The 15319-nt window shown below is 41.9% G+C and overlaps 1 protein-coding gene across 3 annotated transcripts in view; it reads right to left on the bottom strand.

The window, feature by feature from the left end:
* BRD10 (bromodomain containing 10) overlaps positions 1-14431 on the bottom strand; it is a 63582-nt gene extending 49151 nt beyond the window's left edge. Inside the window, exon 1 of one of the 3 annotated variants that reach the window (XM_089489954.1) lies at positions 13595-14431. In XM_089489954.1, the coding sequence (XP_089346080.1) occupies positions 13595-14160 (566 nt within the window). In that variant the 5' untranslated portion in view covers positions 14161-14431. The remainder of the gene's footprint in view (positions 1-13594) is intronic. The other 2 variants (XM_089489945.1, XM_089489961.1) reach the window with 2 other exon arrangements.
* Between the last annotated feature and the right edge of the window lie 888 nt (positions 14432-15319).

The raw sequence follows: 15319 nt of genomic DNA, 5'->3' as shown, positions 1-15319 counted from the left end.
CCTCAGAGTGGAGAAATAAACGCCCTCACCACAAGTGTATTTTTCGGTATGTTCTGTTACTTTGTACGTGGTTTGTTGTAAAATATCTGGTTTTAAATGAAATAGGGGCATTTGTCACTTAACACAGCACTACTCAAAGTGTTGGTCCATGGACCAGTGCCAGTCAGTGGCATGCCTTTTGGGGGGGGGGGGGATTGTAGCCAAGGGGCATAAATATGATAATGGTCCCTGGTTCACTGGGAGAAATATCCCTATTCCCTGGATCTGGTAGCTTGTGATGCACTAACGTAAAACATAAGGGCAGGTAAGCAGTCAGGTCCTAACTGGCATCAGAATCAAGACTATAGAATGAGCAGCTCAGAAACTGATCGTGGTGTTAGCCAGAGGAATGTCTGAAAGGATTCTGAGAAATACAGACAAAGCAATGGGTGGGCAGTTTGAAGAACCAGTTAAGCCCCAAAAGGTGGGGGAGAGTGGTGAGGGCAAGCAAATATTTTTGGATAACACATAAATCTGATCTTCATTGGTCAGAAGAGTTTCTCAGATTAAAGAGCAGAAGCAAGATGAGGTAATTTACAGCAACAGGCTTTAATGTCTTCCAGCTTAATCTGACAGACTGATAAATTAGTAGACCTCAGTTTATATAGCTGTGTGTATCTGTGTTGTTTGCCTTCAAGACATTTCTGATTTATTTTGATCCTAAGGGAGCCCTAGTGGTGCAGTGGTTAAATGCCAGTACTGCAGCCACAACATTGTGAGTTCAGTTCCACAGGGCTCTGGGTTGACTCAGCCTTCCATCCTTTCATAGGTCAGTAAAATGAGTATCCAACTTGTTGGGGGCAATTGACTAACACGTTGTAAACCATGTAGAGAGTGCTTAGTTCACTCTGAAGTGATATAGAAATGTAAAGTGCTATTGCTAAGGCAAACCTATCACTACAGCAGGTTTATTGTTTTCAGTACCACTTCAGTTATATCAGCAATGCCAATGAAGCCTGAAGCCTTGATGATACAGACAACATCGCTGTTAGGGTCCCTGTTTTGAGAATTCAGGACCTTATAGTTCTTTAGTATAAAATCACTAATTTCAGTGACATCACTTCTCAATGCCACTGTTTTGAAGGATTGTTTCAGGATCTCATAACTGATCGTGATAATAGCAATGCTCTCAGAGATCTTTACAGAAACTGAGAATGTTCAAGTGATAATATCAAGAGAATAATAGAGTTGGCCCTCTGTATTAGTGGATTCTGCATCCATGCATTCAACCAACCACGGTTCAAAGATATTCACAGACAAGAAATTCCAAAAAGCACACCTTGATTTTGTTGTTTTATGTAAAAGACACCATTTTGCGATGTTGTTGTATGTAATGGGACTTGAGCATCCACAGATTTTAGTATCTACGGTGGAGAGAGGGGGACACCTGGAACCAAACTACTGCAGATATTGAGTGCCCACTGTAGATAAATATGATATAAAACTATAAAAGGGACTGACTTAAACTGCTCAATATCATCAAAGATGACTAGGGCTTAAAGATGGTCTGGGGATGCTGATTAGTTTCCCAAATCTTGTACTGTACATATTACATCTTAATTCACAATTTTGAAAAAAACAGGTTAAACTTTCAATAAGGCGCTCAATGCAAACAGTAGCCAGTCTCATTAAATATATATATATATTTAGAAAAGTAGACAGTCTCATCTTGAGAGTAGTTGTATAGTAGTTGTACATCCTTCTTACCTCATCTCCTGATCTAATTTTGTATATTTTGTGGGGACTGAACAAACCTGTAGCCTAATGATAGGACAATGGAAGAAAGAGATCAGATTAAAATCTTATGAACAAATTTTCTGAATACGTTTAAATTACTTTTAATTTTTGGTAGCATACAGGTTACTTTTACTTTTTCTTATTAATGTTGTTGAGTTTAGAAGCAAATTACATGTTAAGTTTCAAAAATTCAACTGGGTTTTTATATTGTGTTTTATGCCATGGCCCATGGAGAAGGTGGTCTTGATAGCTGTGAATAGTTTGCTCAATATTTACAGATAAAATTGTTAGGATCCTCTATGAACAGGACACTGCAGTTAATACAGGCCTGGTGATGAAACCCTGGCTCATGCACATTCACCATTAATATATATTTTTACATTACATACAACAGGATTCTTGGTGAGGCAAGAACAATCATCAGTCTTACTTGATCCTTGCCCTCGCTGGCTCATTAAAAAGGCTCAAAGGACAATGGCTAGGTTGGTAAATGCCTCCCTTCAGCAATGCAGGATTCCAAAATATGTAAAAGAGGCAACTGTAAGACTCCCACAGAAAAAGCCCTCCCTGAATATCTTTCATTATGACACACTGAATCTGAATTTAGACCAGCCTCCTTAAAGAATCTAATGATAGTGCTAAGTAATAACCTATGAGATAACAAGCAAACTAAGGCCTGTTACAGACTGCCAAAATAAAGCTGCTTCGGGTCTCTTTGGAGGTATGGTATTTAAATGATGCATGCATCCTAAGAATCTGGAAGCTGCACCAAAGCTGCACTCCAGTGCTTAGGAATGGAGTGTGGCTTTGGTGCGACTCTTAGGACCCATGCATCATTTAAGTAGCATACCTCCAAAGAGACCCGAAGCAGCTTTATTTTGGCAGTCTGTAACAGGCCAATGACACCAGACAGATGTGATCCGAACAAAGTAGACAGATGTCTGAACAACAACAAAAAAATGACTGTACTTGTTATAACAGGGAATTTTGAATTTTAAGTCAGAATGGCACTCATTCTCAGATTCAAAATCACTGACTGGTCAAAGGGAAACACTTATCTCACCCTTCTAGAACATGGGAGTAATAATATAGAACTTGGGGCAAGGGAGGAAGCAGACTGGCAGCTTGGGGCAGCCAGAAGCCGTTCCGCCCACAATTGAGCCCCAATCGGCATGTGACCATGGTGACAAATGGCCTGCTTTTAAAGCTGGCTGCTGCTGTACTACATTACCGCACTGCACTCCTATAGTACTGCTATTCCACTTTTACTGCTCTGGCTGCCTCCTGTTGCATTCTGGGGTTTGTAGTTCAGTGAGCCCTAAGAGCTCTCTGGCTGAGAATTCTAAATGCCCTTGCCTCAACTGCAAATCCCAGAATGCAACGGGAGGCAACCAAAGCAGTTAAGTGGAATGCCAGCACTATAAGAGGGTGGTGCGGTAATCTAGGTAGTTCCAAATGAGCAGCCAGCAGGAGCTGTTTTTTACTGCTCCGTTTGCCAGTAGCTGGGGCGTGTGTCATCTGCACGCCACACCCCCGAAGCGGCCACAACCTGCACCTTTTGATCTGTCTGCTTCAAGCCAATAATATAGTGCCATTCTAAAAAGTGCAGAAATAATAAGTTAAATCCAAAGACCCATCAATGGAAGAAGACTGGTGGAAACTGACTTTCCTGCCCCTTCTTCCTCTCATCAGCTCCTCAAGCACAACCAAAATGTTCTCTCAAGAGTTTTGACACTGCTGTCTAAAGTGGACTATGGGGTTAAGAGAGCAGAAAACAACCGACAAGGATGCTAGAAAGCCAGTTTTTGCTCATCTTCTTCTACAGACAGACAGTGGGACTGTGCTCAATGTGTATGGAGTGTTTTGAAAAGCATAAGGGTTGAATATCTAGGTGAGAGTGCATAACTAGAAGGGGAAGGACTGCACTTGTGTCTGACAAAATGGGAAGTGATGCCATTTTTGGCTGATTTCGGAGGAAGGGGTTGGCAGCTGAAAGGCACTGGTGATCTTGAGGGGGTATTGGGCAAAGTTACCACTTTTACAGCAGTTTTAACCTTTTTTTGTAATTTGAGTGCAAAAAAATTGCCTGTTTTTTTTTTAATGGCAACTTGGGACAAAAACGGGGCTGTGAGAGCCACACTTCCCCCATCTTGAACTATGTTGTACAACATAACCCAAAGAGAAAGGATTAACTTCTAAAAGGGATTTCCCCCCTTCTTCTGCATTGTATCATCTACAATAACATTATTTTAGAATGAAGAATGTGATGACTACAAAGCATCCTTCACTAAATCACGGGCTTCGATCAAAATTATTTACTTTCTACACCTGTATTCATAAGATGTTCAGTTTTCTTTATTATTATTATTATTATTATTATTATTATTTTAAATATTGTTTATTGAAATTTTTGTATATATTATTATTCAGAGATAAACAATTACTTTCTGTTTCATCTTACACTTGTGACCCTTTTACCTCTGTATGAGGGACTGATCATTGATTTTCATGTCAAAAGCATACTAGAACACAAAAGCTAAGACAGGCAACAATATGAACCTCTGCATTTGCTTGTGACTTTCATATGAAGCGTCTGTCGAGATAAAATAGAGAAAATGTTTTAAACTCAAGAGGTACCCTTGAGCAGCCCACAGACTGATTCAAATTTTTAGAATCTTATTGGGCTTTTCTTTAAAAAATTTTTTTTAAATATTCATTATCTATCAATAATTAAGATGGTTTAACAGGCCATCCTAGAACAAACCACAGAACATTCTTCTGAAATCATAGGTCCTCATTTATATATAACCCTGCATGCGATCAAGCATTGCATGACATGTTACAAATGTTAATAATTCATCAATATTATATTCTCTGTAATTCAAAACAAAACATACAGCAGCAAGACTCAGTTTTTTGCGGACACTTTCCCGAATCAACAGATGTTTGCATACAATCTATTGTATATCAGAAAAGGTTAATTGGTATCATATTTAATAATACTGGCTGCACACTAGCAATGAGAACATGGGTTCAGTTATCCAGACTCCTTAGATTGGGAATCAGTACCAGTTTGTTTTACTGGAGAGATTTTAATCAGAAGACTTGTGGGGAAAAAATATTTTGCCCTGAATGAAAAAATGAAATGCAGTCTAAATACATGAACAGTTTCAAACACCAAAAAGTATTTGAATAACAAAAAGTAGTGTCAATAAATTGCTAAAAGTAGACTGAATATTACATTAAAATACATGTGAAGCTTTACAGGAGTTTTTTTTACATTTGAAGTCTTGTAAATAGATATGGAGGAGATGAAGGAACTGGTGACTGTTAACATTATTTTTTAGCATACCTGATAAGCTGCATGTCTAAGTTTTTGCTTCTTAGAGAGTAACATTACCTTTAAAAAGGCAATTACAACTTGACAGTTATAGTACTGCATCTATTCCCTTTGGCCAATTTACTTTGTATTATATTCCCTCTTAGGGCTTCAATCCTGCAATCACTTGCCAAAGGGACAAGACCTACATATGTTTGTAATGGGTTTAAATGCTCTGGAAATGGCAAGGATCATCATACACATATAAAATCAAATGCTGAATGAAGACAGAAAAGGGGAAATATTTATTCCCACATACTAGCCTACTCAATTATACTGTTTAAAGTGATGTATGTATCAGCTTAACACGAATCTTGGAAGGTTTCTTTTAAACTTTTATGACTGAAAAATGATCTTATCACCACAATAAATATTTATTTAACTGTAGGAAACAAGCAATGAACTAATGAAATGTGTATAAAAAGACCTGACATGGAATTATCATGTAGTTGCTGCAGAGTCTACTTCCACCAGCACTTCCACTACTCTCACTGGTTACTAAATGTTACTAAGAATGCTGCAAGCAATAGGAAAGCGAGGTTATGATTTTAATTCATTTTCTCCTCACTAGCACCCTGCTCTGTTATGGGGAGTCTCCTAACTGTCAAGAGTAGATTTGGGAGGCAGCAAACAGGACTGTAGGAGAAATACCAAAAATAATCTTCTCACCCAATTCTGCCACTGGAAACAGTCCAAAGGATCAAAGGACTTCTAATAATGGAGGAAGCTCTAGTGGTCATGGGTAGGCAAGGTTTGGATTCAGTCCAGTATTTACAGCTAAACATATAAAAAAATAACATCATTCATCCTTGATTTAAAAATGTAATTTCCTAATCTAATAAATCACAATAACTACACTGGTCTGAGTAAGTAGCTCACATGGAAGTGCAATCATGTACAGCAGAAAGGGGGTTGATAGTCTCTGGGTTCCCAAGATCTACTTTAAAGAAAAATATCCCACAATTCTGATATCAATTAACCAGAGGTAGGGGCAAAATACTCATTCGAGAGAATGGGCATACATAGTTAGAGGCAGAGTACTCCTAATAACATGCTCAGCCCAGGATGAAAATTCATCCTTGGTTCCCTTCAAACTTTCAGAAGCCAAATTTATGGTGAGGTTTTTTTTTTTAGTTATTACTGCTACGAAACAGACAGAAATCATCTTCTACTTCATTAATATACTGCTATTCAGCTAGAAATCTAGTAGGAAATCTTGATCTACCTTCTGCCTGTCCCTTGGTGTAGACAACCAGAGTAGACACACAACTGCATTCTCTTCAGATTACTGATGGTTTGCTGATCTTGCATACTGAGGTGCATACATTCCTACAATTCAACAAATGATAAACAGGAATTGCAGGCAGCCACCAAGGTACCAAAGAGCCCATGTAGGACATCCCTAAATCCTTTATAATATACTAATGATTTTACTACTCAACCATGGAAACCCACTGGGTGACCTTCTAAGAGTCACACACTCTCAGCCCCAGAAAACCACATGACAGGTTCACTTTAGGGATGCCCTATGTCAGAAATGACCTGAAGTCTCACAGCAGCAACAACAGTAACTAACTTCAAATAGCCAAATGGTTAGTATACTTATAAAGGATTTGGAACTGGTCTACATGGAGTCTTTGGTACTTTGATGGCTAATGATTTGACTACTGATATAACTAACTTCTCCACTAATGGCACAACTTTTCTGTGGTGGTTGGATTGTGTGTCCCGGTGAAGCATGAGGCTATGCTGACAGCAGCTGTGCTACTGGTGGGGTATTCCATGTCAGCCAAGCTTTTGTTAATGAGCCAGACTAAATGTGCCAAACTGGGCAGCAGCAGCAGAGGGGAACAACAATGGCAGATGATTTCTCACAGCAATAGCACCATATCTAACATTTATTAGTACTGCATAGGAGGAGGCATAGTAAATCTCCTTTTGAATGTCTTTTACTACGACAACCATGTGAAGAGACAATCCAAAATGAAACAAGATAGTGCCAGAAGATGAAATTCCTGGTCAAATGGCACTCAATGAGCTACTGGGGTAGAGCAGATGACAAGTATGAGTTGTGCTGTGGCTAATAATGCAACTGGACTCAAGCCAAAAGGACATTCAGATGTTGACATGATCAGCGTTGAAAGGAAAGTCTGAAACTATACAACATGTATTATAGGGGCATGGAATATGAGAAGCATGAACCAGGGAGCTAGACATAGTAAACCAAGAAATGTAACATATACACATTGCAATACTTGGGTTGAGTGAGATAAAGTGGACAAGAATGGAATATTTTGACTCAAAAAATTACACAATGCTTTATGCAGGAAATGGAAATCTAAGAAGAAATGCAGTGGCATTTATAAAGAAGAGAGATGTAGCAAAAGCAGTCAAAGGATATAATGCAAAGACAGATCAAATCATGTTACTAAGATGTCTGGGAAAACCGATCATGTAGTGGTTTGAGCACTGGATTATGAGTCTGGAGGCCAGGGTTCAAATCCTGACTTCTTGTTAATCATAGGTGACTGGAATGCAAAAATAGGAATCAGAACTGAATCAAAGATTGTAGACAGATTTGGCTTAGGATCTAGAAATTAAACAGGAAACTGATAGATTGAATTTTGTGAAGCCAATAGTTCATTCCTCACAAACACATTCTTCAAGCAACCCAAGGAGTGACTGTATATATGAACATCACCTGATGGACAATACAGAAATCAAACAGACTACCTCACTGGAAGCAGAAGACAGAAAGGTTCCATACTCTCTGCAAAAATAAGACCAGAAGCCGATTGTAGCACAGACCATGAACTTGTAATATCAAAAATTAGAATAAAGCTAAAGAACACTAACCAATCATCATGCCAAAATACAACATGGCATTTAAAGATAATGTGAAAAATAGATTTGCACTATTAAGACCAGGAGCCAGAACTCTGGACAGAAGCTAGGGACATTTGTCAGGGAGGAATGCAAAAAAACAACATCAATAACAAAAAGAAGGAGAGGCCTCAATGGATGACAGATGAAACTTTTCAGATTAGAAACAAAAGTAAAAAATGATAGAAATAGTTAGAAACCTGAACACAACTGCTCAATGGCTTGTGCACAGAGACAAGGAGAACTACTATATTAATCAATGCAGAAAAATAGAAGGTGACAATAAAAAAGGAAGAACAAGAGACCTCTTCCACAAGATCTGAGAAATCAAAAGGAAATTTCAGCCAAGAGTGGGGATGCTCTACCACCAGCAGGGGAACACATTACATGACCAAGTAGAAATAAAAAGATGATGGGAGCAATAAAAGGGTGATAGATCCATTCAAGGAAGAACCATATGAAGATGAATCTCCAATTTTAGAAAATGAAGAAGTTGCATTCAGAATACTTAAGACAAATAAATTACCAGGAACAGATGGCATATGAATAGAGTTACTTCAGTATACAGAGACAGAATCTACTCTAGTTCTAACAAAAATCTATTAAGTGAAAAGAATAGCCCACATATTGGAAAAACTCAATATACATTCCAATCCACAAGAAAGGAGACACTAGGGATTGCAGTAAACACATGTCTATTGCATTTGTTTCCCATGCAAGCAAACTGATACCCAAAATTCAACCACAAAGACCTTTACCATAAACGGAGTAACGATTATCAGATGTCCACGATGGGTTCAGGAATATAAGAGGCAATAAGGACCATACTGCAAACATACACTGAATTATGGCATGCACCAAAAAATTCCAAAAGAAAATCAAAATGAGTAAAGCCTTTGATTGTGTAGATCATGAGAAACTACGGATTGTTCTTAAAGAAATGGGTGAGCCACAACATTTGATTATCCTGATGTGTAATCTGTTCTCAGGATAAGAAGCTATCATCAGAACAGAATATGGAGAAATGGAATGGTTTTCACTTGGCAAGGGGGTCAAGGCAAAGCTGCATTTTATCACCTGAGCTGTTTAATTTATCAGGATTATCCATCCTATTGTATTTCCAAATTCTATGTATGGTCATGAAAGGTGGTCAGTGAAGAAAGCTGATAGGAAGAGAATCAACTCATATGTGATGTGGTACTGGAGTTCTGTGAACACCATGGAATGCCAAAAGAACAAACAAATGGGCAAATCAGGCCTGAGCAATCAATGGAAGCCAAGATGACTAAACTGAGACTGCCATACTTTGGACAACACATGAGAAAACATGATTCAATAGAAAAGACAGTAATACTTGATAAGGTAGAAGGTAATAGGAACGGAGGAAGACCACATTCCAGATGTATGGACTCAATCGAGGAAGCTGTGGCCCTGAATCTGCAAGACCTGAGCAAGGCTGCTGATGTTAGGGTGACTTGGATGTCTCTCAAGTCAACTTGGCAGCAATTAACAATATTCACTAACTTCATCAGCTCTATATATAAGACTACACATTGCATCTGTGAAATTTAAGGAAAAGTATGCAATGCACTCCTTTTCATGCAGAAAAATGATCAGATATTAAAAACAAGAACAAATATTTGCTCACACATTTTAAATATAAAAACTCAAAATATATAAATTGTTTCTGTAGTGGAACAATGTATACAATCACAAACATGTAAATGTTTCCTATCTCACATTATTGAATTATAACACATATAAGAGATACTGCTACTTAAGATACACCTGTAGAAGTTATTTATTATTTGCTGCATGAATTGTAATTCAAGAATTGTATCTAACTAAAATGTATATGTGAGGAAATAATATTATTCAGATTAAAACCCAACATAACCCATTTTCAGCACCTTGCAGAGCCCAGTTTTTCAGGTGCAGTTGCTTCTATAGTTTCCTAATCATGTGCACCAATGGGTGATTCCCTTGTAGTCAAGAAGAGGTATCCCCCCTACTTCCAGCTGCAAACTGATTTCAAGCAGAAAGGACTAAGAACCAAAGAAAACTGTTCACTATTTAGAAAAGTTGCTTTCTTTCCATTACGGTACAGTGCACCAAAGCAATTAATTTCATGTGTGCGCAAGCATATTCAAATCCCACCTCAGAAATAAATTCAATTTGTAGTGTGATCATAAGCATACTGTACATCTGTCTGCAGCACTCTTCTCTCATTTGATGTGCCTTTTCTCTTAGCCAGTATCTTGAAAACACACTATCTTCATGAATGTGATTATTTTGTCAGTGCATGTGTGTATGTGACATTAAGTCCCCAGTGAACTTATAGTGTGCCCTCATGAATTTCATAGGATCTTCTTAGCCAAGCAGTACTCAGAGGTGGGCTGCATTCCTCTGAAATGTAGCCAATAGCACCTGATATTCTTAAGCGACCCCCCATCCAGGTATTAACTAGACATGACCATGCTTAGCTTCCAACACAAGAAGGAAACTGTTGCCTTCAAGGAATTTAGGCTCCTTTTGCCAGTGTTGTAGTAAACTACTTTAAAATTAAATCAAGCCCTTCCAATAATACACATTAATAGCACGTGCCTAGGAAGTTAAGTCCTCTGTGTCTAATGGGACTTTTGCCTAGGCACTTATGGGACTGAAGCCTGTAAATGAAATTAATAGGATCTGCTTTTCAGTACATACACACAGGACTACAGTCACCCCTCCTTCTGCGCATGGGATCCGTTCTGGAGCCCCTTGCGAAAACGGAGTTTTGCTTATATTCAAGTCCCATTCGCTTGAATATAGGTGTAGGCGCACCATGGTAACACATCCCATTCATTTCCCTCCATTCATCCCTCATGCATAAGCGAGGGATGCGAGTCTGAAGACTACGAGAACGGAGGGAGGACTGTATATGGTTAGATTTATAGGGGTCTTAAACACATGCACTCTGAAGTAAACCCACCTCAGTCAATAGGGCATACCTTCAAAAACGTATTCTTTATGTCATCTTAGAAACATATCATACATACTCGACTACAAGCTGACCTCATGTATAAGTCGAGGGCAGGTTTGGAGGCCAAAATTATGGATTATGATATGATCAGAGGATAAGTCAAGGGTAAAACTTAGGGGAATGTAACAAAGGATCTAAAGCAGGGGTAGGCAACCTGCGGCCCGCGGGCCGGATGCGGCCCGGTGAGGCCTTGGGACCGGCCCCAGCCCGGTCCTGCCGCCGATTGCCGCCGGGGGCCTTTGGCGTCTCGCACGAGGGGCATGGTGGGGCAATTGTCTATAGAAGCCTCAGAAACATGCATTTATATTAACATTTTTTATAAATCAGCAAATTTTTTCACGTGTCCTCCATTTTTTATTTAAAAGTGCCCTCCATTTGAAAATTTTGTCCTACATTTGTCCCGGTTTATTTATTTATTTAATTTTTAAAAAATTATTTAATTATTTATTTTTTGGCTTCGGCCCCCCAGTTGTCTGAGGGACAGCAACCCGGCCCCCAGCTCAAAAGGGTTGCCTACCCCTGATCTAAAGGATGAAGCAAAAGAAAGTGATGCCAAAAAAAGTTACCAATTCCAGCAGGCATAACTGTTTGTGCTCACACTAAAAGCTGAATGGATGATAGAGAAGCGGGGGGGGGGGGGGGGTTCAGTGCTTTTAGAACAGATTACACTCTTTCCTTTCACCTGATGGCTTATACACACACACATATATATATAAGAGTTAAAATACAGTACTCCATACTTTGGTTCACCAGGTGTTTTGGATTTCAGTTCCCAGAAGCTCCAGCCAGCTTAGCCAACAGTCAATCATTCTGGGACCTGAAATCCAAAACATCTGGAAGACCAAAGTTTGGGAAGAAGACCTGTGGAAAAGTCGACACTTATCTAAAATTCCTAGACTTATGCATGAGCACATCTAGTAGTTGGCACACACCCAAGAAGAAAGAAAGGCGTTGCGGTTTTTAAAAAGAGGTTTCTACCAGACTCACACCTCCCTCTTAGGTCCAAAACACACTGCAGAAATAATTCAGTTTGAGCCTAGCTTTAATGCCGCTGGCTCAAGACTAGGGAATTCTGGGAACTGTAGTTTTGCAAGACATTTAGCCCTCTCTCTGTGTCAGAATGTAGAGAGATCTTGTAGAGATGTTTGAAACTAAACATCTGAAAGAAAGAAACTGGCAGCATGACTCTCCTAGACTTCAGTCTACTTCCTCAGAGGCATGTGGTTTTCTATGTATATATATATATGAATATATACAATGAATATACAATTCAAAGATCTAGTCTGTAGAATCAGTAAGTAGAGAGATCTTTGAATTGTATCTTTGAGACCAAATGCATCTGAAGAAGTAGACTGAAGTCTAGGGAGGCTCCTGCTGCCAACTTCTTTCTTTCAGTGAGTCTCAATGGTGCTACAAGGTCTCTCTACATATTGATTCTACAGACTCACATGGCTATATCTTTGAACTGTATGTCTATTGTCTGTATTCATATATATACACTTGTCCCTCCATATTCACTAGGGTTAGGGGCACAAGACCCCTGTGAATGTGGAAAAGCCGCAAATAACAAAAACACCATGTTTTTAGCTGAAGGACACCTCTCTAGGAGTCTCTAGGTCCTCCAGTGCAACTCTATGGTCGACATCCGACAGAGACTGGCCATAGGACTGCGCTGGAGGAGGTACAAAGGCCTAGTAGAGTATCCTCTCTCCTAGGAATCTCTAGGTCTTTCAGTGCAACTTTTAGTTGAAGTTGACCATAGAGTTGCACTGGAGGACCTAGATATTCCTAGAGAGAACATATTAATCAAATCTGTGAATAACTGAAGCTGCAAATATGGAGGGATGAGTGTGTGTGTGTCGATGTATATATATGACCAACTGCATCTGAGGAAGTAGAGCTAAGTCTATGAAAGCTCCTGCTGCTGACTTCTTTCTTTCAGTGACTCTCAAAGGTGGCACAAGATCTCTCTCTATTATTATTATTATTATTATTATCACATCCAACTGCATCTGATGAAGGAGAGTGAAATCTAGGAAAGCTCCTGCTGCCGACTTCTTTCTTTCTGTGAGTCAAGGTGCTGCAAGCTCTCTCTACATTATTATTATTATTACTATTATTATATCCAATTGCATCTGAGGAAGTAGACCTAACCCTAGGGAAGCTCCTGCTGCCGACTTCTTTCCTTCAGTCAGGTTCAAAGGTGCACCAAGATCTCTCTACATTATTATTATATCCAACTGCATCTGAGGAAGTAGACCTAAGCCTAGCAAAGCCCCTGCCGCCGACTTCTTCCTGTCAGTGAGTCTCAAAGGCGCTGCAAGCTCTCTCTCCAGAGACTGCCAGGGCTAGGCCTTTGCATCCCCTGAGTCAGAGAGAGAGCCAGGGGGAGAACCCCACCCCCCAGGACTGCCTAGCCCTGCTCCAGGGGCAGCCAAAGGGAGGAGTGTGTGTGTGTGTGTGTGTCTCCCCCTGGATCCCCCCCATCCCCGAGTGTGTGTCTGCGGAGGCGCCTCCAACCCCGGGCCTCTCACCGCGAGAGGAGGGCCAGCTTCTGCTCGAGCATCCTCTCCATCTTCTGGGCCTGCCTGGAGAGCCAGTGGTCGACGCCGTGGAGGCGGTAGCAGGTCTCCAGCATCAGGCGGAAGTCGGCCACGAAGTCCCCGATGCCCCGGTACTGCCCGGCAGAGAACTTCTCCTCCATCTTCAGCAGCCACATCCCCCCGGGAGCAGCAGCAGCAGCAGGAGACCCAGGAGCCTCAGGGCAAGAAGACATGGAGGAGGAGGCGGCGGCGGCGGCAGCAGCAGCAGCCTCCCGGGGCCCTCCTCCTCCTCCTCCTCCTTCTCCCCCCAAAGGCCTGAGGAAAGGCGCCGTGAGGGGCCGGTGCTTCTCCAGCAGGAACTCCCTCAGGATGCGGTAGCCTTGCTCCAGCTCTGGGTTCGAGTTCTGCGCCACAGGGACAGCCCCAGAGTCCTGCTCCTCCTCCTCCTCCTCTGCTCTCGGAGCCTCCATCCCAGCCGTGGCTGGCTCCTCCATGCCTCCTCCTTCGCCGCCTTCTTCTTCCTCCTCCTGCTGCTGCTGCTGCTGTTGGAGGTTCATTCCCCGCGGGGAAGCGAGGAGGCGCCCTGGGCATCCGAGGCCCTGCGGCTGAGGGGGCGGCGGAGGCGGCGGAAGAAGGGCTGGGAGAGCCCCCTCCGCCCCCTCAGGGCCTCCCTTCTCCCCTCAGCCGCGGCTGCTGTCACTGAGGCAGGCCTCACTCGGGAAGGAGCGCCTGCCCGGCCAACTGCGCATGCGCCACAGCCCCTGCCGTCACACATATACACACAGACATTTATACACCCCCGCACTTTGTTTGGGGCGCCAGCTGGGGTTGGGCGTCATCAAGGCGCGACGTGAACCTACTGCGCATGTCCTCTCTTCTGTTCCCCCTCTCCTCTTTTCCTCTCAGAGTTGGGCCTTTTGGAGTGTGTGGTTCCCCCCCCTTTGGACGTCACTTCAGCGCCCCAGCTAGGGTTAAACGTCATCAAAGCGCGACGCGTAGCTACCGCGCATGTCCCTGGTTTTCTCCTCTCAAAGTTGGGCCTTTTAGAGTGTTGCCCCCCTCCTTTGGACTTCAGTTCCCCAGCTGGAGTTGTGCGTCATCAAAGCGCGACGGGAAAGGAGGAGACGCTGCTACTGCGCATGTCCGCGCCTCTGGGGTTTTCCCCCTCCCTTTCCTCAATGTTGGGCCTTTAAAGCAGTGATTAAAACGGTGCCCCTTTAAGAGAAAATGTTGGACTTCAGCTCCCAGAATCCCAGGCTATTGTCCCACGTGGATGAGGATTCTGGGAATTGAAGTCCAAAACTCTTAAAGGGCACAGTTTGGGGAACACTGCTTTAGAGTGGGTTTTTCCCCTTTGGACTTCAGCTCCCAGAATCCCAGGCTATTTGGCCCTCGTGGCTGAGGCTTCTGGGACATGAAGTCCTAAAGTCTCAAAGGACACAGTTTAGAGACCACTCTTTAGAGTGGGTTTTTCCCCCTTTGGACTTCAGCTCCCAGAGTTCCTGGCCTTTGGCCAAGCTGGGAAGGGCTTCTGGGAGGTGTAGTCCCCAAAACGGGTGAAGGGACTAAGGTCCCAAACACACCGCAGAAATAATCCCAGTTTGAGACCGCTTTAACTGCCCCTGGCTCAGTGCTGAGGAATCCTGGGGATTGTAGTTTACTGTGGCACCAGAGCGCTCTGACAGAGAAGGCTAAATGTCTCACAAAACTACAGTT

Source organism: Sceloporus occidentalis, unplaced genomic scaffold (assembly GCF_023333645.1).
Source record: "Sceloporus occidentalis isolate IW3139 unplaced genomic scaffold, rSceOcc1.0.p SCAF_1, whole genome shotgun sequence".
NCBI classification, from domain to species: Eukaryota; Metazoa; Chordata; class Lepidosauria; order Squamata; family Phrynosomatidae; genus Sceloporus; species Sceloporus occidentalis.
This window is presented reverse-complemented; position numbering and strand designations above follow the sequence as displayed.